Source organism: Nyctereutes procyonoides, unplaced genomic scaffold (genome assembly GCF_905146905.1).
Source record: "Nyctereutes procyonoides isolate TBG_1078 unplaced genomic scaffold, NYPRO_anot_genome, whole genome shotgun sequence".
In the NCBI taxonomy this organism is placed as follows: domain Eukaryota; kingdom Metazoa; phylum Chordata; class Mammalia; order Carnivora; family Canidae; genus Nyctereutes; species Nyctereutes procyonoides.
The window spans coordinates 4,552,420-4,574,634 of NW_026575035.1; the positions used below are offsets into that span (position 1 = coordinate 4,552,420).

Here is a 22,215-nt window from a genome sequence, read left to right on the forward strand (position 1 = left end):
TTTATGTTATTAAGGGCCTCCCAATATTCTCAAAAAACAATGCCATTTTAATGCATTTTAACTAAAAAATGAAATCTAATTACAAATAAGCACTGCCAAATAGATAAGCCAATGATTATCTGTCAGTTATGGGATTATTTAGTTTGCATGAGATTGCTAATATAAAAATGACATAATTCATTTCAATTCAGATGCTGCCTACTTAATACTTTCCAATCCCTAAAATACAGAAGGTTGTAAGGTGGTTTATACTCATAATAAGTGAGAAAAATCCAATAACACATACGTACTCAAAGCAAATCTGGAAAAAAAAACAATAAAACAAAAATCTGAGTTAATATCTATCAATCAATATATTTGATAAAGTTTGAATAGTATAAAACTGAATATAACAGAGGATGTTATTCAACTACAAATAATTCTAAATTATAATTACTGGTACAGTATTCTTTCTAATGAGACTAGAATGAAAGGATAATTTTAATTGCAATAATGAAGGTTAATTTCCATCTTTGCTCATGTTTACTCCCTTATTAAAAAGTGGTCCCCTTAGCCATGGCAGAGACATATTACATTTTCAATGCAAATGTATTAATCTGGATAAACTCTATATTAATTCTTGTACTGCACAGAGCTATAATTTGGATTATAATTAATCTAAAGTGGCACTAGATTTAAATGACAATATAAATGAGGCATTAGGAGGCTTTTCTATTATGAATGAATATTCAACAAATATAACTTGCATATTGCCAAGTCTCATTTTGAAAGCCCCAGTCCTAGAGATTAATGTCAGCAACCCAGCACAACAGCTTACACAAACATAGTCTTCCTAACGTGTGCTAATTCCTTCCTGTCTATAAAAAAATTCTGTGTTAGAGTGGGGCCACACTGCTTTCCTATCCAACACTTTAAGATAGTGGTTAATATATGAGAGTGCTGGTATTTTTTGACATTTATAACTGACATAAGGAAAAGAACAGTATAGACATAAGTGGTTATTCAATCATTAGAAATACTTACAAGGGGGAAAATCCATGCAACAATTTTTTCACCTAATTAGATTCATTTTAGAAAGTGGAAGACCTTGTTCAAAGTTCGCGGTGGTTGCCAGTAACAAGAACCACTCTGAAGCCTAGGAGGTTTCAAGGCTAAATATTTGCATCTCAGTAATTACTTTTATTTGGTGCATAAATTCCATTTTCATTTCTATAGATACACCTGGGGAGGCCTTTCTGCAGGAATAAAACATTGTTTGAAACGACTAACATTATGCAACGTTCTGTATTCTCTCAGAAGCTTGAGTCCTGTCTAGATGGTACAGTTAGGCACCCAAGAAAGCACAATAACTCATCAGGCCATTAGGGAGTGATCGAGCCCATTATTTATACAGAGCTGTAAACTGTGCTACTGGAGATACAGCCCCCGCATCTGTGATGTGCTCCAAGTAAGACTCCTTCCTTCCTTCCTCAATGGTAACAATGGCTCCATTTTCAAGAGATTCCCAGGATCCAGCCTTTGGAAGGCATTAGATAAAGCCATGCATAAGGTCATATGCCTAATTATCACACGAGCATATTTAATCGACACTAATGGGCTACCTGTGTGTTTTAAGCGTTCTTTTCAGGAATGGAAGGGACATGGTTTGCAATGTCCTTTTGGTAGGACTGTAAGAAGGACACCAAGGAACACAGATGGAAGTCACGCATGCAGCTAGTCTTGATGAGGTCCATCCTAGAGAACGAATAAACTGACCACTTTACTATTTCCAATTATTTTCACGTGAGGTTTAGATGGCACTACCCTTGACCTTAACTGACCACTAGGTATTTCAAATCTATTTTCAGTAACCTCAGGAGCCGGTTTACTAACATATAGCTATGGCATCTTTTTTACATTGCTTTAGGTTCCATACCGACCTTAGATCCTCTCTGTTTAAATCAAATTAGGATCATATGTTAGCCACTATATCCTAGACACAGATTTAAGCAGTGCTTTCTCACAGGACTCCTGAGAGAAACTTAGCGTTGGATGATGTAGGGTGCGGGGAGCAGAGATGCCCTTCAGATAATTTTTGAAGGGAATGCAGCACTTAGATATGCAAAGACTGAATGACAAATATGAGATAATTCAGGTTTAAACGAACTTGCATGTAAAAATGGTACTCTTGCACAACCCAATGTCTTCATAGTGAAAACAAGCTTCTTTATATGCAGCTGTCACTGGAATTCAAGGAAAAGATAGATGAGCACCTGAAACTAATAGGCTTGAACCCGTTTCAGCACTTCTTCTGCTTCAATGAGTCCAACATAATAAAACTAGGTATAGCGTGCAGCAAAAGTAGCCAATGTAATATTCATTGCGACCATAGATTTCCATCTCATACATAAAAAGCATGGATGAAGTCATATATTTGCCAAATCAAACACAGAAAAAGCCTTAGGTATCCACACCAGATGCTGGCCTAGGGTTTGTTTGTGCACAAGTAAATGTCATGACACGAAGGTTTGTTTTCAAAGACAGTAGCTTTCATTACTGGGATTTGTCTATTCTAGAAGATCAAAATTACCCAGCACCTAATCCCTTTTCAATGATATTTCCTCTTTCTTAGGCTGAATCATCTGTAAACTTTTCCACTGGATTTTGTTTGAAATGCCTCAAATAGATGCCCTTAAAAAGAGCAAATTCCTGAGTGTAAGTTGTAAAAAGGCAAGGAAAAATAACATTTATTTTTAGGGTTACGTGGTTTGGGGCCGGGTGGGGGGGCGGGTGCATGTGACTGAATGAAAAAAAACTCAAGTGATATCTAATCCTGTGCTTATGAAAAATTAATATGCCATCAGAGGACTCACAAGTATAGCTAAGATTAATGAAAGGCGCTTAAAAAATTACAAGCACACAAACTGATTTGATTAAAAAATAATCTCGCTGGTCGTCCTGTAATATTCTTCAACTTATCCACATCTATTCCGTCAGATGGTTATGATTAAAAATAGGTCAATGGGAGGCTACTGATAGAAATCACATGCAAAATGCACATGCAATGAATAGTAGTGGGAATGTTCAGACAGTTTAAAATGAATAAAAGCTTTTAATAAGCTTTGGTGGGGGTGAAGAAAGGGCTGATTGCAAGGCATGGGGCGGGGGATAGGAAAGAAAGGTGAAGGATGCTAACGTCTTACCAGAATCTTTATTAGAGTTTTTGCCTTCACTATTGTCTCTCTCACTTCTGTCTTTCTCCTCCTCCTCAGCCACCGCTGCAGGTTTAGCAGCTCCTTCTGTCTCCTCACTTTGTTCTTCTGTTAAGAAAAGCAGACCCAGTCAGACGACTGAAAACCCCAGAAGGATGCCCACTGAAATAAACGTGACCATTTAAAAACCGTGCCATTTATGAATCATCTGCAGACATTCACTCTGAAGAAAGAACGCAAATTTATTCACAAGTCTCTATTAGAACCTGCTGACTGTTACCAAAGCAGATTTTCATCCACAGTCCCCTTCTTTTACATCCATTGAGAAAATGTGCCTGTACTAAATTAAAATACAAGAAATCATCTTGAGGACAGTGTAAGCTAGAAACAGTTTAAGGATAGGTGTAAAGGCAGTTTTGTCATTTTAATCGCAGAAACTCCTAAACCACTTGAATCTTCTGTTCCACGGGTTGGACAGATGACAGAGCAAACCAAACTCTTAGAAAAAAATCCTTAGCGAAATCACATGAACACGATGGGTTAAACGTAAGACAGGTGCTACTCCTGCCTTCAGTCCCCGGACCCCAGGGGAATTTTTTGGAATTTGTCAGAGTAGGATCTCAAAACTTCAGTTACACTGGTGTGTGTGTGTGTGTGTGTGTGTGTGTGTGTGTGTGTAAGTATGTGTGTGTTTTCTATAGGGGGAGCTATACGGGGCATAGGACATAAGAAGGTATACTTCTACGACAACCACATCACCCCACACCTCATTCACGGGTTCACACCAGCTAGATTACATGGAAATCCTCATAGTAACTCAACCCTATTTAATTATTCTGTAAATCTTAGCTATGCCGCTGCTGGTGGATTAATCTGTTTATGCAGTTAGCCTCTATGCTGGGTCTGTGTAGCACTAATCCGTGAAAGGCCCACTGTTCTCTTTCATCCTGTGATCATTTGTCTCTCACTGTGCTGATGTCACATTTTAATGAATTTTTAGCAATCTGAGTAATGCCAGATAACCAGACTCGCAACTCCCCACAGCATGGCATGCTGTTTTCATTGCAGCACAAAAAACAAAAATCATATTCCCCTGCTCAGGTAGGAATTACATAAATTAGGAGAAGAAGGTAAAATGGGATTTGAAGCACCAGGCTGCTCAATTTCATAAAATCTTTAATGACCATATAAATTAACCCTGGAAAGGCAAAAGGTCATCGACACACATTTGCATGCACTCTTCTATTTGCTTTTGATAAGCAGAGCTTTTATGCAGAGAACATGATACAATTAACCCTTCAATAACCGTACAAAACGCTGCTACGGACATTTTAAGTGTCAAGCATTAAGTGAAAATTACACACTGCATAAAATTTTCATTGCAAATGCTATAGTGATTGAAAGGGGAAATCGTGGCCCTCTCCACACCCCATGTTTTATTAATAACGTTCTGACAGCAGAATGAAATATCCACTGTCATATGTAGCAGCTGAGCACAAAAAAAAAAAAAAATGCTATTTAGTGCCTCACTTGCCAGCCCAGCTCTGTAACCCTGTGAGCAGGAAACAACAACGAAGGGGGCAGTTCTAGGCTCAATGGCCGAAACTCCAAAAAGCTGAAGGGGAAAACAGGGACACCACTTGAAATAAGAGTTTGTTTCAACTGTGAGTCCTCAAAGGCACCATACAAATCCATTTATTCCATATTTGCACTTTGCCACTGCACAAAAGCAGAGCTGAGGTCCATGGTGGAGGGGGTCAGTCATCTGAGGGCTGTGGGGGAAGCTTCCCTTTCAGGCAAATACCTGTGAAATTCTTACTTTAAGAGAAGAGAATCAACACTTCTTAAGGCTCTAGCCTGCTTTCACCCCGTCAGTGATAATTACTGATCAAACACAGGCTCTCTCATCCAGCAGGGGCCGGCCTGGGTGGGGACGGTGGCCAGCTTGGTGTGAGGGTCTGGAAGGCTCAGGTCATGACTGGACTGGGCTGTTGCCCTGCCGAGTCCACACATGTGACGTGACATCCAGTGTCAAGCCTTCCACCTATGACAGCCCACAGCAATTACTTTTCAACTCATCCTGGGGAAGGGATGCAAGACTTCTTTGAGTAGATTTACTGGACCTTTCCCCCAGGGCTGGAAAATGAAGTGTCAGAGTGCTACTGAGTGTCCTTATCTTGAGGGGACATAAAATGGTAAGGGCTATCGCAACTCACATTAATAAAACATAGGGTGTCAGGAGAAGAAAACAAAAATTACGAAGGCACCAAAAGAAAGAAACTATAGTATAATCTGGGTCTCATCAGACAGTTTTTGCGGGGTCTTCTTCATTTTCCAGGATGTGTTTTAAGTGTGAGAGAAATTCCCAGACATGTTCTTCTATACATCACTGTTGTGTCTGACCTCAGCCTGACCCTGGCAACAGTTTGAGAAATCTGAATGTGAACAAAGACTCTGTGTCAGCAGCAGGGAAAGATTGTGGGGTAGACTCTCCCCATCAACTTAATCGCAAACAGCAGTTCTGAGGCCATAACTTCGCCTGGCTCTTCCAAGCCACAACTCATAACCTCTAGAGGTGGATTTGCCCGCACTGCCTCTGCTTCTGTGACTTTTTTCCCCTCTCTCTTTTCTGGTTCTTCCTTTGAAGTAGGCAGGCAATTAGCTCTAATGCTCAAGCAATTCAGACCTGTTTTGTGGTTTGGAAGGCGTAAGCTGTTTATTACAGGTAGGCTCTTTGGAGCCATAGAACTTTGCAAATTTTTAATCATGCAAAAAATAATCAAAGGGTAACTTATATACACCATAAAGTTTCTTACAAGGCAGGAAAAAAAAGGTCACTTTCATTCTTAAAGAGAGCTTTTGAAATAGATTTGACATTCATTTTATAAATAGGCTTCAGAGTCAAGAGTACTAATGAAGAGAAACAGCTTTCTAGGAAAACTGTAGGTTGGATCTGGGGCTAAGGGAAGGGGTGTCTACATTCTAATTTTCAAGTACCACATTTCCTCAACTGTAAAATGCCATAAAATGTAATGTGCCTTGTGGGAAAGAATATGTATATGTATATTATTAAGGTATTAATATATAATATTAATGTATTAAAGGAATGCCTTGAAACTAAGGAAAGTTCCACAAAGTTCCATTCTCTGAAATTCCAAAATAAAGACACTAAGTTACACAAAATTCCAAAATGAAGATGCTAATGCAGTTTTCATTTTCATCAATAAGTTTCTTCACTAATATGTTATATATAATAACACTTCATAATACCGTTGTATTCACAATATATGTATTTTTAATTATTACTTTCCTTTACGGAATATAAGAAATACAGTATTTATTTATATGCCAAACTTTATGACATGAATGTACTTATGCCTAAAATGTGCACTAGGGTCCTGTAGGATTTCCCAACTTTCAAATAAATGATAATACATTTTTATTTTTAAGTGTTTCAAAACACTAAGAAGACAAAATACTACTGTAATCTCATGTTATACAAGTGCATTACCAAAATTTCCCCTAGCATTTTTATCATGCCTGACATAATTGTAAGTTACTCTATACATACATATAAATTATATTGAAAAGAAAAGTTTTTGAATGACTAGCTTAGAATACTTCCATTGGAATATTAAAAATTATTGGAAAATCATTATTAATTTATTCTATAAAATTATTATAATTTCTAAGCAAATCTATCCAGTAATAGCCCTCTGATCTAAGCGCCAGCCAATTGTGCTTGGTTCCATTACTTTATTACACAACTGTGTTTGGGAACCCTCTAAATTGTCTAAGGAAAACACTGCATACTTCTTAAGCCCATGAAATAATAATGTAAAGTGGAAACAGAATAGTAATTAAATGTGTTATATTTTAGTTTTAATTGTAGGTATTGAACATCTGGTCCAGACACCTGGCTTATATGAATTCTCTCCTGAACTCCGTTGTGTCTCTGTACAGTCCCACCCCATCCAAATCTATCCTCCATTTGATCTACTTAAACCTGACTTTTCTACTCAAAGTCTTAGAATGGCACCCATCACTTACAAGGAAAAAGCTCAATTTTTTGTAGGTGGCAAGAATATCTTCAAGATACCTGGTCCTTGTCTATTACCCCAGTTTCATCTTTCTTCCCTTCCTACCTTGTATTTAATTTCAAAAACAGTCTTTACAAACTTTAAGGCATCAAAATCACGTGGAAGACTTGTTAAAACAGAGGAGTGGCTGCTGCTCTCTCAGCTTCGTTATGCCACCCAAATACGATAAGAAGAAAGATGCCAGAAAGTCAGCCAAAAATGACAGAGACCCAGTGAACAAATCCAGGGGCAAGGCCAAAACGAAGAAGCGGTCCAAAGGCAGAGTTCGGGACAAGCTCAATATTCTTGACTCGTTTGATAAAGCAACATATGACAAACTCTGCAAGAAAGTTCCCAACTATAAGCTGATAACTCCAGCTGTTATCCGAAAAGGCTCTGATAACTGAAAGACTGAAAGACTGAAAATTCGAGGTTCCCTGGCCAGGGTAGCCCTTCAGGAGCTCCTCAGTAAAGGACTTACTAAACTGGTTTCAAAGCACAGAGCTCAAGTAATTTACATTGGAAATACCAAAGGTAGAGATGCCCCAGCTGTTGGTAAAGATGTATGAACAAGATCCCACTAACTGTACGTTTTGAGAAATAAAACTTTGTTAAAAAAAAAAAAAAAGCTGGTCTCCACCCCTAGAGCTGCTGATTCAGGAGGTTTAAAGTGAAGCCTGAAAATCGACATCTCTCAGTTTCCAGGCGATGCTATACTTCTGGTCCAAGGGCCATATTTTGTGAACCACCGTTCCAGAAACATGTGACCATTTTTAATGCCCTCTTCCTCCCTCTAAGATATACCATTATATTTCCTTTTCTTATCTAGAGCAATTTTTTTTTCTTGCCACTGTATAAGCCCACTTATCCTTCAAACCCAGCTTGGGAAATATCAGTTTTATCATCCATAAAAATGGGGTTCATAACACCTACCTCATAGGTTTGTTATAAGATACATGAATAAAAATCAGTCAGCACAGAGCTTAACACAAAATAAGCGCGAAAAAAAAATGTTAGCTGTATTATTACTAGTATTAGTCATCACTTCGTTCTCCAAAACCTCTTCTCTGAATGTTGAACAAAAGAGTAATGTTTCTGGGTACTTTTTTTTCATTAATTAATTTATTTTTAGCCTTTCTTTTACTTATGCATTGAAAAACATGTCAAAAAACCCTAGTGTGTGAAAATTATCTGTGTATAGCCTACTTCCCCTAATAGGTACACCTTTACAGAAAACAGTAATTATCTTGTTTATTTCTGTGCCAGAACCACCTGGAACGGTGCCTGGACTATAGAAGGCAGGCAAGACTTATTAGTTAGAACACTAAATTGAATTTAGGAGGCAAAATTGTGAGAAGAAAAGGAGGAGTCCAGACGCGATCCCATTCTGCTCCCCATTCAATAAAACTTTAAAAAGGCTTTTTGTTTGTTTGATTTTGGTTTGGTTTGGGTGGTTTTGTTTGTCTGTTTGTGTTTTCTATTTCTCTACCAAATCACATTCATTATTCAACCCTCCCCAGTCTGGCTTCCAATCAATTGCTCTTCTCAAAGCCACCAATGACTTACATGCTGTGAAATCCAGTGGTCATTTTTTCATCTCCCTGTTACCTTACCTTGCTCAACAGAAGTTACTCTCCTCTTTTCCTTGAAAAAGGTCCCTCTCTCAAGTTTTATTGCATCAGACTATCGTGATTTTTATCCTATGTCTTTGAAAGTTCCCTCTTATTCCCCTGGGCTGAAGCCTTCGCCATTTAAAATCTAAATATTGGAGTGTCTCCAGCATTGGCCCAAAGCCCTATTCTCTTCTCCATCTACAAAGGGAGGTTAACCTGAGGAAAAATAATAATCTTCCTAGATGATAGCATCCAGATCCATTACTTTAAATTTTCTATCTCCATTTGGATATCTAAAAAGCATATCAAACTTAACATGTCCAAATTAGAACTTCTGGTTCCTCCTCAACACAACTCACTCTGTTTGCCACCAATCTCCCCCACCTCCCTCATCTCCTCCTTCTCTGTTAATGGTACCACCAAAAGCAAGAGTCCTTTCTGCCTCACATACATACAGTCTATGAGCAAGTTCTATTAAGTCAAATTCCAAAATATTGAATGCACACGAAATCTATCTATTTATTTCCATTTCCATTGCCAGTATACTTAGTCTCTTACCTGGATTTTGAGATGGTCTAATAATTAGGTAAGCCTTGCTCTTGCTTTCCTAACAATTTACGTTACACATCCTATAAAATCCAGCTAGTCTCCTGCTTGTACCCTGCCATACTTCCTATTTCACTTAGAATAATATGCAAACTTCTTACTATGTTGAAGTTACCAGGCCTTTGTCTACCTTTCTGACTGTACCTTATGCTAGTCACCTACTCATTCACTAACCTCCTTCGGTACTAGCCTTTTTTCTCTCTCTTGAACCTGACCAACTTCTTTTCACCTCTACCTGAAAAGCATTTCCCCAGATTTTGTGTAATTGGCTCCTTCTCATTAGTTAGGACTCAGCTCACCTGTCATTTCCTCAGAGAACTTCTCTGACCACTGCTTCTAAGGGAGCTCATCACCTGTCACACGAGAGGGATTCTCAGACTTTAGTGGGAATCACATCATCTGGAGGGCTTGTTAACTACAGATTGCCAGGCCTCGTCCGCAGTGTTTCTGATTCTGTAAATCTAGGATGAGGACCAGGAACCTGCATTCTTACAATTCCCAGATTTCGCTGATGCTGCTCGTATGGCAACCACACTTTGAGAAGCTCCGCTCTAGCACATTACCTCTTTTATTTCCTCTATTACATTCACAGCAATCTGAACATAACTTTTTTTTTAATAGAAATATTGTCTGAAAAATGAGAGAACTCATCTGTTTTATTCACGATTTATGCTCAACAGTCCCTGGCACTAATATTTTGAGTAAAATTGATGATTCCTAGTTTTCTTACTTGGGATAACTACATTTATAGCAGGATGGCATCAGTTAAGACAGAGAAGAAGAAGAAATAGTTTTGCAAAAATGAGAAATTCCATTTGGAATTTGTTATATTAGACTTCTCTGTAGAATATCTCTATGGAAATACCCAGAAGGCATGAGAGTTTCTCAATAAAAAGTTTCTCAGACGCTGGGTGAGGGTGTAGATTTTGGTGCCCTTGTTTACAAAACAATAAATAAATATATTGACAGGCAGTGTTTTCTTTTTTGTTTGATACTTTTTTCATAGTCTTGATATTTGGTCTATTATTTCTAAATTGATCACTAATGAAATCTTTTGATTGGCTGTAGATGAGGGAGGCAAACTGACTTACATTATTTTATTTTAAATATGCTCTCCAGTTTTCTAGGGAAGATAAAATATAAAATGGAAAAGTACTCATAAGAATGCATAGATAAAGTGAACTTAACTTTAAAGAATTTTTAAAGAGAGAAGTTCTGACTTTATATTAGGGGAATGTTTTCACTTGAAAAAAGTATTTCAGTTCTCCATTATGAATGCAAAGGACTTTTTAAGTATTTTTTGTCTGTATAGCATATTATTATTCCAATTGCAGAAATCTGAAATTTGGGATTGTGCCAGGAATAAATGAGGTGTGTTATGGCAACATGGGTGAATTTCCTCATAAATTACCTGAATATAATGCAGTAAGAAAGCATTGCTGCCATTTTTTAAAAAACACACAAACACACACACACACACACATCACAGGGACTGGTAAATGTGTTGACATGGCTGTACAAAGTCCAGTCAACTCATTAATTTCTCCAAAACAACTCTACCAACTAGGTTGTTTGATTTGAGGAAAAATAATATCCGGCTTATTGACTTATACTTTGTAACAAATTGACACTTAGGTAAAATTTCATAGTGTATAAATGTAGATGTGAGAAATGATCCTGCAGAAGTTGCTTATTCTTTAAGATGTTACTTTCCATATGTATCCAAATATAGTATATATTAAATTTTATATTTAATTTTGCCTTTAACTTACTCATATAAGAGATCTGATGAGATCTAATTAGAGAAGTTCCAGAGATACATTTATAACCTAAATTAGGAGAGTAACCAATGTAACTCATTTAGGACAAACAAGATTTTGAGAAGGAATAGACCAATTACCTGAGGTTGCTCTCAACTGCTGCTCTGTAAGATCATCCTCACAGGTCCTGGCTCCCAAAGAGGCAGTTTCTGCAGAAGACATCAGAGTGAAGAGTAATGAGCACACCACGTCCAGCTCTGCAGTCACAGCCAGTATCACAAGAATCCCAAATGTGACTTTCAAAAAAATAAGCACCGGGAAGAGCTCAGGTAAGACTCCAGCACACCTTACATCACAGTGAGCAGGGGTCAACAAAATGAGTCCAGAGCTTTAAATTTAGATCAAATTCTCCATCAGCAGCAGACAACAAATACAACAATATAGACAAAATATGGAAGAAGGAAGACTCATTTGATTTCTACTTCTTGGATATTTGGCCAGGCCTACATTATAAGATCATGTGCTGTGATGACAATGGCACATAGCATAAATTATGAGCATACTTTTAGTTCTCTGTCAAGAGGGCAAAAAAAGAAAAAAAAAACACAAAAAACTTCAATATCTGATAGCTCATGTGAGAGACCAGAGCCAAAAAAACAAGCAGCTGAGGAAAGCTGAAGAAAATGTTCAAGTTGTCAATTAATTCACATCTCTATTCTGATCTTTTATTTGAGCTCCAGAGCAGAAGCACCAACAATGTCCTGGTTTGCTAAACTCAACCCCAAGCACAAATCATTATTTTCATCTATCTCCATTCTTCCTTTGTGTTCCCTGTTGTGGGGAAATCTATTTAAAAAAATGACTGGACCTCAGAAATCACCCTCAACATCTCATTCTTTCATCACACTGAGTCATCCCATGCTGTTGATTCTATGGCGATGTCTCTTGTCATGTGTGTTTCTGTATTTCTCTGTCACCTTCTCTTCAGTGACAATTTCAGTAGCCTCCACAACAATCTTCCTGTCTTGAATTCCTTGTCTCATCAGACTAATCTCCCATAAAACCACAAGAACTTTCTTACCAGAACACAGAATTGCCTGACTACCATTCGTGGCTCCAACCATTTCTAGGTAAGAGACCTTAAGTATATAACTTAACCTTTCTAAGCCTTAATTCCTCCTTGGTGATATACAGATTGTATAACTGCATAAATAATCAACAACTATAAGAGAAAAAAAGACAAAAGTACAACATGATCTAATCTTCAAATTGAGGAAAGGCTGGATTGTACTGAGAGGTTAAAAAGCTCATCACACAAATCTCACACTGCCGAAGAGACTCATGTTTATCTAATATTTCTGAGCACCAGCATCTCTCGTTGATCTGAAGGCTTTAATTAAACAAATAATTAACCTTGGAAATAGAAATGCACACCAAGGCACTATTATTGCATTTACTGATTGTTTTTTTCTGCTACGTACAATACCTCTGGCCTCTGGTGGTAATCTATTTAAAAAGAATGATAATAAACCCTCAGTGTCTTCACCCCAACAACAACAACAAAAAATCATGTTTTTTTTTAAACAACAACAAAACTTAAATTAGTCTTGAAAGAAGAACTCATCCTTAGTTCTTGCTTATAAATCCAAATAACTTCCAGATAGATACCAATATTGCTATCCATCCAATATGCCATTCAAGGAACCCACCTTTTGCCTCTTGGCAACCTCTTGGATATTTATGCCTTGACAACAGTGTTGTTCCTTCTGCTTTGTAAACGTCTTTTGTTCTTCTCATGTTAAACTCTTATTCTTCCCTCAAAACCTAACGCAAGTGTCTCCTCCTCTGTGCTCCCATAACAATTAGCTTATAAGTATGTTTTAGCACTTACGATGTATTATGATAACTTTTTATATGGTTCACACATATTTCCCCAATAGATTGTGAGTTCCTCAAGAACTTTCATCTTCACAGATTCTCAACTAAGGACAAAATGAGGTATATCAAAGTCACCAGAACACTTCTATTCAAAATACGAATCTATGTGCTATATGTGGAAGCAGATGAATTTCAAGATGAGAATTTCAGAAGAGCTTCCCAGAGCCTCAAGACTTTAAATTCAAAGCCCTTTCAATTATACCAAACACAGATACTAATTCTGTTACATATACAGATCTTCCTCCACTTATGGTGGGGTTAAGTCCCCATGAATGTATTGTAAGTTGAAAATACCTCGAGTCGAAAATGCTTTTAATACATGTAACCTACTGAACATCATAGCTTAGCCGAGCCTATCTTAAACGTGCTCAGAACACTTATGTTAGGCTGCAGTTGGGTAAAATCATCTAACACAAGGCCTATTTTATAATGAAGTGCTGAATATCTCATACAATTTATTGAATACTGTACTGAAAGTGAAAAACAAGATGGTCGGGTGGACACAGAATGGTTACAAGTTTATTGGTTGTTTACCCTCGTGAGTGCCTGGCTGACTGGGAGCTGGGGCTCGCTTCTACTGCCCAGCATGATGAGAGGGAGAATCTTACCACATATGGTTAGCCTGGGAAAAGATCGAAATTCAAAATTCAAAGTATGGTTTCTACTGAATGCTTATCGCTTTTGACCACCGTCAGGTTGGAAAATGCTAAATTGAACCATTCATTGTCATCTGGAGACTATTTGTATAAATGTGTGTGCGTGTATGTATTTGAGTGTACCAGATACTTATTTAAATAGATATCAGTAGTATCTAAGCAAATTTGACCAAATGACTGCTACTCATTTGATTCATGAAAATAAAAATTTTAAAATTATAACTTATTGAATTTGTATTTCTGCCAGTACTCTGATGACCTATCCATGTAAAATAATCATGTAAGGGGTTCCTTGGTGGCTCAGTCAGTTAAGTGTCTGACTCTTGATTTCAGCTTGGGTCATGATCTCAGGGTCATGGGATCGAGTCCTGCGATGGGGGGGTGGAGTCTGCTTCTCTCCTTCCCCCTCTCCCTCTGCCCCTCCCTATCCCCCCATCCCCTGCATGCATGTCCTCTCTCTAAAATAAATAAATCTTTAAAAATAGCCATGTAATCCTCATGGTAAAGTCATGAGGCAATTATTAACCCTAATTTTATAAATCAGGAGCCTGGAGCTTAAAGGTTAGGGTCACCCGCCCCAGGTTCCCAAGTTTAAAACTGACAGAGCCTGGAAGGGAACCCAGTTCAGCCTCCTATAAAGTCTCTGAGTGTCTGGATGTGTCCAGTTGTAATACCAGAGTTTTAAGGCACCTATAAATGTATCCCTAGTCTCAGTGAAGTCCTGAAGCCAAGTGGTGCCTTTGGGGGTGGGGGGATGCTGAAGAAAGCAACTTTCACTAGTCTTGTAAAGACTCTGATATTTCATAAAACATTACATTCCTTGAATATATTATATAACTAAATAATAGTTTGGTGCCCCACTGAAGTCATTTTGAGAGTGACTTAAGGAAATGGGCAAAATGTCAAGACCAAAAACCATCATTTAATCTCACAAATTAGGATACGTGGTACTTGGAAACTGTTCCACTGAGAGCGACTTGTGCAAATAATTTCATAAAGGAATGTAGTTCCGAATGCCACAGAATATTTTTTATGTCTTCAACAATACTGCTCCCTTTATACAAATGATATAAATATTTTAATAAAGGAGCTTTTAACTTAACAAATGAACTGATTAATCTATACTTTTCTGCCTGTGTAAATGAAATGTTTAAAACCTAGTAATGATACATAGCATCTTTCAATATTTCACTTTAATAATTGCTCTGTAATAACAAATTTGACTGCTGTTAACATGATCTGTCTCTTTGCTGGTGATTTAATTAGATTACTAATTTGTGTTCTCTAGCACCTGACCTTTCTTATTTAATACTATTTAAAAATAATACCACTGACAATTTATCCAGTATTCTACTCTATTCTGTCAATTTGGTGATGATCACACATTTGGAAATGGTACCAAATTACTCTATTTTTATTAACACAATGTGGGAGTAATCGGCCCCATTTTCTGTGGAAGAGTCTATCGATCATCACAATCACCATCATCAACAACAACATTTCACAGAGTATTTACTCTGTGCCAGGTGATGACTGATGCCCTTTATATATGCTTTAGAATACCCTGAGCAAGCGGTGAGCCATGATTTGAACCCGTGCATTTTTATTTCAGGGATAGGTAATTTAACCACAATCATACACTAAACCATATTTTTTAAATTCTAAGAGTAGCTTTTCTTTTGGTTTTGCAATTATGTCTTGTGTTCATTTTTCCCATTTGGCCTGAATTCTGCTAATCACCCATTCCCTTAGCCCAATGCAAATGGTTACATCTCCAAAGACAATGTTTAAAAGCCTAAATTTTTAGGCTTCCTATTCCGTTTAATCGTAAGACAGGAGGTTCTCAAGGCTCTCATTTCCTCACACTTGCCACTCTGACTCCTAAGCCTATTCATTTCATTACTCCTTTCCACTTTTCCCTTCGCTTACATGAATAGTAATTCTGGTAAGTAAACTGATAACTTTTAGGCATTTCATCTTGGTTCAAAAATGGTCAAGTTTCCATCTGTCAAATCTGTTTTCCCCTGCTAATTGAAATTATATATATATATATATATATATATATATATATACACACACACACACACATATACACACATATACGTATTTATAACTACAAGCAATACAAATCTAATGATCAGGGAAAGATCTGGAATTTTAATTTTGAAACAGTCTAGATACATAAGTGGAGAATTCTAAGTTTCAGAATGTTTGTTGTCATTTGGGAAAAGGATAACCTGATCTATACTTCATGATCATAGCAGTCATGAGCTTTCTGTATTCTTATCAGCAAAATTTGGGAAGCATTTGGTACAAGTTGAGTAAATTTTTAAAATACTGGGTGAATGTTTAAGCTGCCAAGTATAGTACTAAGAGAGCATCTGCTTACAAACTTCCACATCTCATCTCGTCCCACTGACTCGTTAATGCATTAAATAATAAAGTGTATCACTATTTCAGCAAAATGTATTGAGATATATACCACCAAACAGAATAAATATTAAGCTAACTAGTCTAAAGTAATAGAAAAAAAACATTTTCTGTAGTCCTAGGAAACATTATGAGTTCCACTCTACTTCCATCCATTAAAAAAAAAAAGAAGAAGAAGAAGAAGTCCAATTCCGGGAAAAAACAAAATTCTCAAAGATATCCACATTTCAAAAACCCTCCCACCTTCTCCTCCCCATTTCCCTTTTGAAACCTTTCCTACCTTAAACTTTGCAAACAGGTGATCCATTGTTAAAGGATATTTCAGAGACTCTGACATAAAAGAGAAGAAATTTACAGGACTCTAATTTTAAAATAATAAGTGAATATTTGGTGGAAACCCGTTAGGTGCTAAGCACATAATATGCATTTTCTTACTCAATCCTTGCAGTAAATCTGTACAGAAAAAAAAAAACACTACTTTCATGAAAAAAATGAGATATTAAAGCTCAGATATTTTAAGTGATTTTTTTCCCCCACAGAGTAGCAAAAGTAGGATCTGGACTTAGTCTGTCTGACACCAAAGCTCCATACTCTCCCCTGAATATTGTTGCCTCCAGGCAGCCTCCGGGACTCCTGGGCCAGGACATCTAAAACCTGAATTTCCCACCTCCTAAAAAAACAGTTCAAGCTCTTTCAAAGCAAATTCATCACAAGATCAATATCTAGAAGAACAAATCAAGTTCAACATTTTTTTTATCATCTTGGTAGTTTACATTTTAATAGAGACCTCTGAACTTGCTTGTGCACTACAAAAGTGGAGCTGTTTTCAGATGAAGCAGGTTTGCAATTAAAAATGGTTTCAAGTGGTCTCCATCCGTTTCCTATGTGGATACAAAGAGTGCTCTTCTAAAAAGCTGAGCAACTCAGCATGCTACCAAATGGTTTTGAGTAACCAAGCAACATCATCTTTGTTGACCTGCAGTGCTTTCTCTTAAATTATTTCTTCTAGGCAGTAACAGATTGAAGTGCATTGGATGCTCCAGTGTCAATTATCTGAACAGGGCTGGATTTGTAATTTTTTATTTTCTGGAAAAGTAAAGCTCCTTTGCCCTGCCCTGTCTGGTTTTAGTCTGAAGTTATTTTTATATAGTAAGGGAGTAGTATCTCCTGGGACCTCTAGGCCAGGAAAGTGTGATCACTTCTTTCTGCTTCTTGAATCATCGATGACCTCAGTGTAATGGGACCTCAAAAGAATTTAATAAGTTCCTGATATCAATTAGTTTCAATAAATTACTCATACATCTTCTTAATGTGTCTTACTTTAAAGTGTTCTTACTGAAGTATTTTTTCTTAAATTCATTAATTTCTAATACACTTCTTCCTGTAAGAGTCTGTTTCATTTCTGATTGTTTTGAAATTAAGAAATCAAAATTCTATTGTTGTAACTTAGGGAAAATATTATGTTTCCATCTGTCAGTTCCTCAGTTATCTGCACCTAAGTTCTTATAGGATTCATCACAATCTCTACATTGCCTCACATGATTTTAAGTCCTTAGCATATTGCATTGGTTTTGCTAGGTGGCTCATCAACATAGGAAAACCTCTGGTCTACACACTGATTCCTACCCTACCCAGTGATGACCTTTGTTCCTGTGGGGCACTGGCTATTCATTTCAGTCCATTGCTTTGTATCACAAAGCAAGTTTTTAATCAATGAAAACCTCTTCTATGCCATAGCTATCAACTTTTCTGAATAGCCTCATGCTAGGTCAAAAGCCTTTTAAAGTTATTTTTTTTAATGAAAAGAAAATAAATGTTTATCCAGCAGTGCATTTTTATCAATATTGCCTTCACCACTTTCAAAGACTCCTTACAAGGGTATCATTTACTCTCAGGGAAGTTGTACTTCCTTGTTTCAGTTATATTATTTGGTTCCTGGAAGCTTCTATAACTTCTCTTATACTTTTACCTCAAAGATGTCAGCAATGATAGGTGCCACCCTCTAAGACTGCATCATTTTTTAATTACTACAGCAATTACAGAGTTTAATCAGTTTCACAACTTTTACACAAAATTCTGATTTTTATTTCAATCACATTCAGTGAGTCATTGGGCATACTTCTTTGGAGTGGTAATCCATGAAACCATCATTTACTCTTGTTGTGAAGAACCAGAATGAGTAACTCTGTGTTGAAATAATGGTAATTTTTTTTTTTACCTGAGATTCATTCTCTTTGCTTGAAATTTTGAGCAAGCAAAGATAAAAGGTGAGCCATCAGTGACATAAAAATTATGTACTTCCGCTATAGCTATCTGGCTTTTAGAAGCCTGTGTACTACAAAAAACTATTTCATTAAGAGCATATGGACTATTCCTATGCATATATTTGTGCTAAGAAAAAGAAAAAAAAACATGGACTTAGAAAAAGATACACTTGGACTTGAATCCCAGCTCCAACACTTTCTAGCTATTTGACAGGGCAAGTTGCTTAGCCTCCTTGAAATTCAAGATCCTATATGCAAAAATGGAAGTAAAAATTACTAGATTCCAAGGTGTAATAAGGAGTAAGTTAAGAGCATAAATCGTCTAGTACTGAATAAGTAGTAGTTTTATTCATGCACAATTCTTCTCTGGCTTTGGTCCATCCTGCTGAATACAAGTTATTCAAAGGAAAGACTACATCAATTTTATATTATGGCCTTTTAGGTTATATTTATATGTAAGGTACTCTGTCTATCAGCTAAGTTAGTATTTTAGACCTTTAAAATATCACTATTATATGTGTAGATATTTTGGAAAGAGCAAATGTTAACAAGACTAAACATTGTTTTCCTAAGCCATGGTGTTTGAAAGTTTTTTTTTAATCCTTAAGCAAATTTTACATTCTGCACTAAGAGGGGTATGTGTACCAGGTTATAAAGACTGTTCAATTCACACTGGTTTGGCTCTTTACAAAAGTTAAAGTGAAGAAGATGAACTGTTTAGACTGGTAGTGACATCCAAGTCAGCCCTGTTTCCTCTTGCAAGAGAGGGACCCTGTCCTCTCCAATTCCAAACCCCACCCCCACCATCAGCCTTTTATCAAGAGGAAAAATTTAATGAGAAGTCATAAAGAATCTCAGAATATATAAAAAAAAGAATCTCAGAATATACAGATTTGTAAATGTGGCAGATTTCAAAACCCTAAAATCTTCATTTATATACAAACGCTGAGTTTGCTTAAAATTCTAGGTTATTCCTTACACTACAGTCACCTGAATCATATGTCCAACTAAACACAGCATCAAAGGACATAACACTTGTTTTTTTTTTTCAAAGCAATTCATAATGAACCATACATAATATTGCAGAGCTTTCACAATGGCAATGTTAAATGAGAAATGTATGGAATGGGAATTAAAACTTTAGCTTCCATCTGTGTAAATTTAAACAGATCTATTAACATGTTGGAGCCAGTCTTCTCATCTGTAAAGGCGGGATAAAATGTTCTCTTCTGCTTGCCATGACAAGCCCTTGTAAGGATGAAATGTAAGCTGTTGTTATCAACACCTCCAGTTGACCATGCATAGTAAGGAAATACAATCTCTGTATCATACTTTTTAAATATTATATGTCTTAAATATGCTGACATGGACTGTACCATTACTACTTATACTAAACTCCTCTATATAGTTATATATATGGGGGAAATTATTGCTTCTCATGCGCAGGCTTATTTATTTTGTGAATTATATATGGCTATAAAAGAAAATCCTCAGATGACTAGATCAATTCTTTTTTATCAACACTATAATTGTTGAAATAAATTTACCATTAACCTAAGATGTAGAAAAGTTTCCTAAATTATACGTAAATAATCCTTGGATTTTCACTATTTGGAGTTTTCTACATTTCACCACATTAGGAATGGTCAAATTTATATGGTCATATACCCCAAATTACACTTAGGAGAATTGACCTAGGCAATGATGGATACAAATATAAGTAAAATAAATCTGGAGAGGGAAAGTTAGTGAAAGTATGCATAGCCCCAGAAAAGGAAGATTAGAAAGGCTAAGTTGGAGCCAAAAGTGAAAAATGTACCATTGGAACCTGCTATGAATTTCCAAGACAATACTTATGCATACCCATGAAATGTTTATTTAATAAATCATTCATTAATGAGCAAACAGATTGATGAGATTTGGCATATTGCTTTCTTTGGACTGTATTAGCCATAGAAAAAATGGTTTCTGAGACATGGCCAATTTTTTTTTCTCCTTTGCCTGAATGCAAAATATTGGCAAAGGGTCCCTCAATCTTGGCAAAATGAGAGGTTTAAGCAGGGGATGCCATGATCTTATTTGCATCTTTGGGATGCTGTGTGGAATATGGAATGGAGGAGGAAAAGTTTTGTTATTTTTTTTTTAAAAAAGGATGCTGGAACATTCACTGTATCTCAGTCCATTACTGTCTAGAAAAAGTCATGGATAAAGGGATAACAGTGATTCCATTGGAGAGAAAAGGAAAATTTCAAAGTCCAAGATTGGGATGAGAAAAAAGATGATGAGCTCAATTTTGGACATGAATTAAAGCGGAGCTGTTTGGAAAACTTTTAAGTTTATGAAACTAGATCTTAAAAGAGAAGCCTGAGTTCAAAACACTTGGAAGCTAATACCTGTAAGTAAATCTGAAGAACAACACATTAAGTATGGAAGATAAGGTCTAAGGAGAGAACTCTAAGAAAGAAAAATTAAGACATAAGTGGTACTGAAGATTACTGAAAGATGCTGAAAAATAATGACAGAGAAAAAGAGGGAAACACAGGATACTGGAGTGATTGATAAAACATTGGACAAAGGACAAACTTCCTACAGAAGTAGGAGGAACAGGTGTACAATTACACAGAGAAATCAAGTAAATTAAGGTGCCGGTGATGCTGCTGAGAGATGGTAGTGGCTCGGACCAAGGAGGCAGTGGAGGAGCTGATGTATATTTCAGAGGAGGAGCAGAGAGGACTTGCCACTGGGTTTCATGAGGTAAGTGAGAGAACGAAAAGAATGGAAAGTGATTACGGTGTGTTTTGCCCCAGATATCAGAAGAATGGAGACGTCATGTACTGAGATGAGGGAAAATGCAGATGAAACAAGGTAGGAGGGAGAGAATGACTGGAGTCTGCAGTTTCAAACATGTTTAGTATCAGATGCCCTGTTTATACACCCAAGTGAAAGCGTTAAGTAAGCAGATGTGGGCTGGAGGTAGGGTGCGGAGAAGGGAAGGAAAGGTCAATGTATAGATGGTAGAGCAAGTCTCTAAGCTGAGACTGAATTAGATCACCTAGACAAGGAGAGACCCTAACTGAACCTGGGCTAGGCTTCTACACAGCAGCATAGCAAACCAAGGGACCCTATGAGTAGTCTTTCCCAGTAGTGAGAAATAGTTTATCATTGACCTGGTTTAGAACTGTCTGTACATGGCAAAAATACTAATTAAGCAGGTCACTTTCCTCCAGTTTTATTGTTCTTAAATTCCCTATGGGGACTGCTCTCTCTTTATTGCCTGCACTGGGTGAAATATTCTTTTCATTCCTTTCTAAAATAAGGAGGGAGCAGTGGAGAAGACCAAGCATGAAGAATCAAAAAGGCAGGAGAAGATCAAGAGAGGATGGGGTGCAGCCTGGTAAAAGACACTTCAAGAAAGCAGAGGTCAGGGCACCTGTGTGGCTCAGTGGTTGAATGTCAGGTCGTGATTCCGGGGTTCTGGGATCGAGCCCCACATCAGGCTCCTTGCAGGGAACCTGCTTCTCCCTCTGCCTGTGTCTCTGCCTCTCTCTCTCTGTGTCTCGCATAAATAAATAAAAATTTTAAAATATTTTTTAAAAAAAAGAAAGGAGTGGTCAACTTGTTAAAAACTGCTGGTTGGTCTAGTCTGAGGAGGGCTGGGAACTGACCAGTAGATTTGCC

The 22,215-nt window shown here is 37.1% G+C and overlaps 1 protein-coding gene and 1 pseudogene across 1 annotated transcript in view; one reads left to right on the plus strand and one right to left on the minus strand.

The window, feature by feature from the left end:
• ZFHX4 (zinc finger homeobox 4) overlaps window positions 1–22,215 on the minus strand; it is a 180,053-nt gene that overhangs the window by 22,481 nt on the left and 135,357 nt on the right. Inside the window, exons 5-6 of the mRNA XM_055318424.1 lie at window positions 11,390–11,458; window positions 3,183–3,299 (exon numbers count right to left, since the gene is read on the minus strand). Coding sequence (XP_055174399.1) covers window positions 3,183–3,299; window positions 11,390–11,458 — 186 coding nt within the window. The remainder of the gene's footprint in view (window positions 1–3,182; window positions 3,300–11,389; window positions 11,459–22,215) is intronic.
• Window positions 7,441–7,839, plus strand: LOC129505371 (40S ribosomal protein S25-like; annotated as a pseudogene).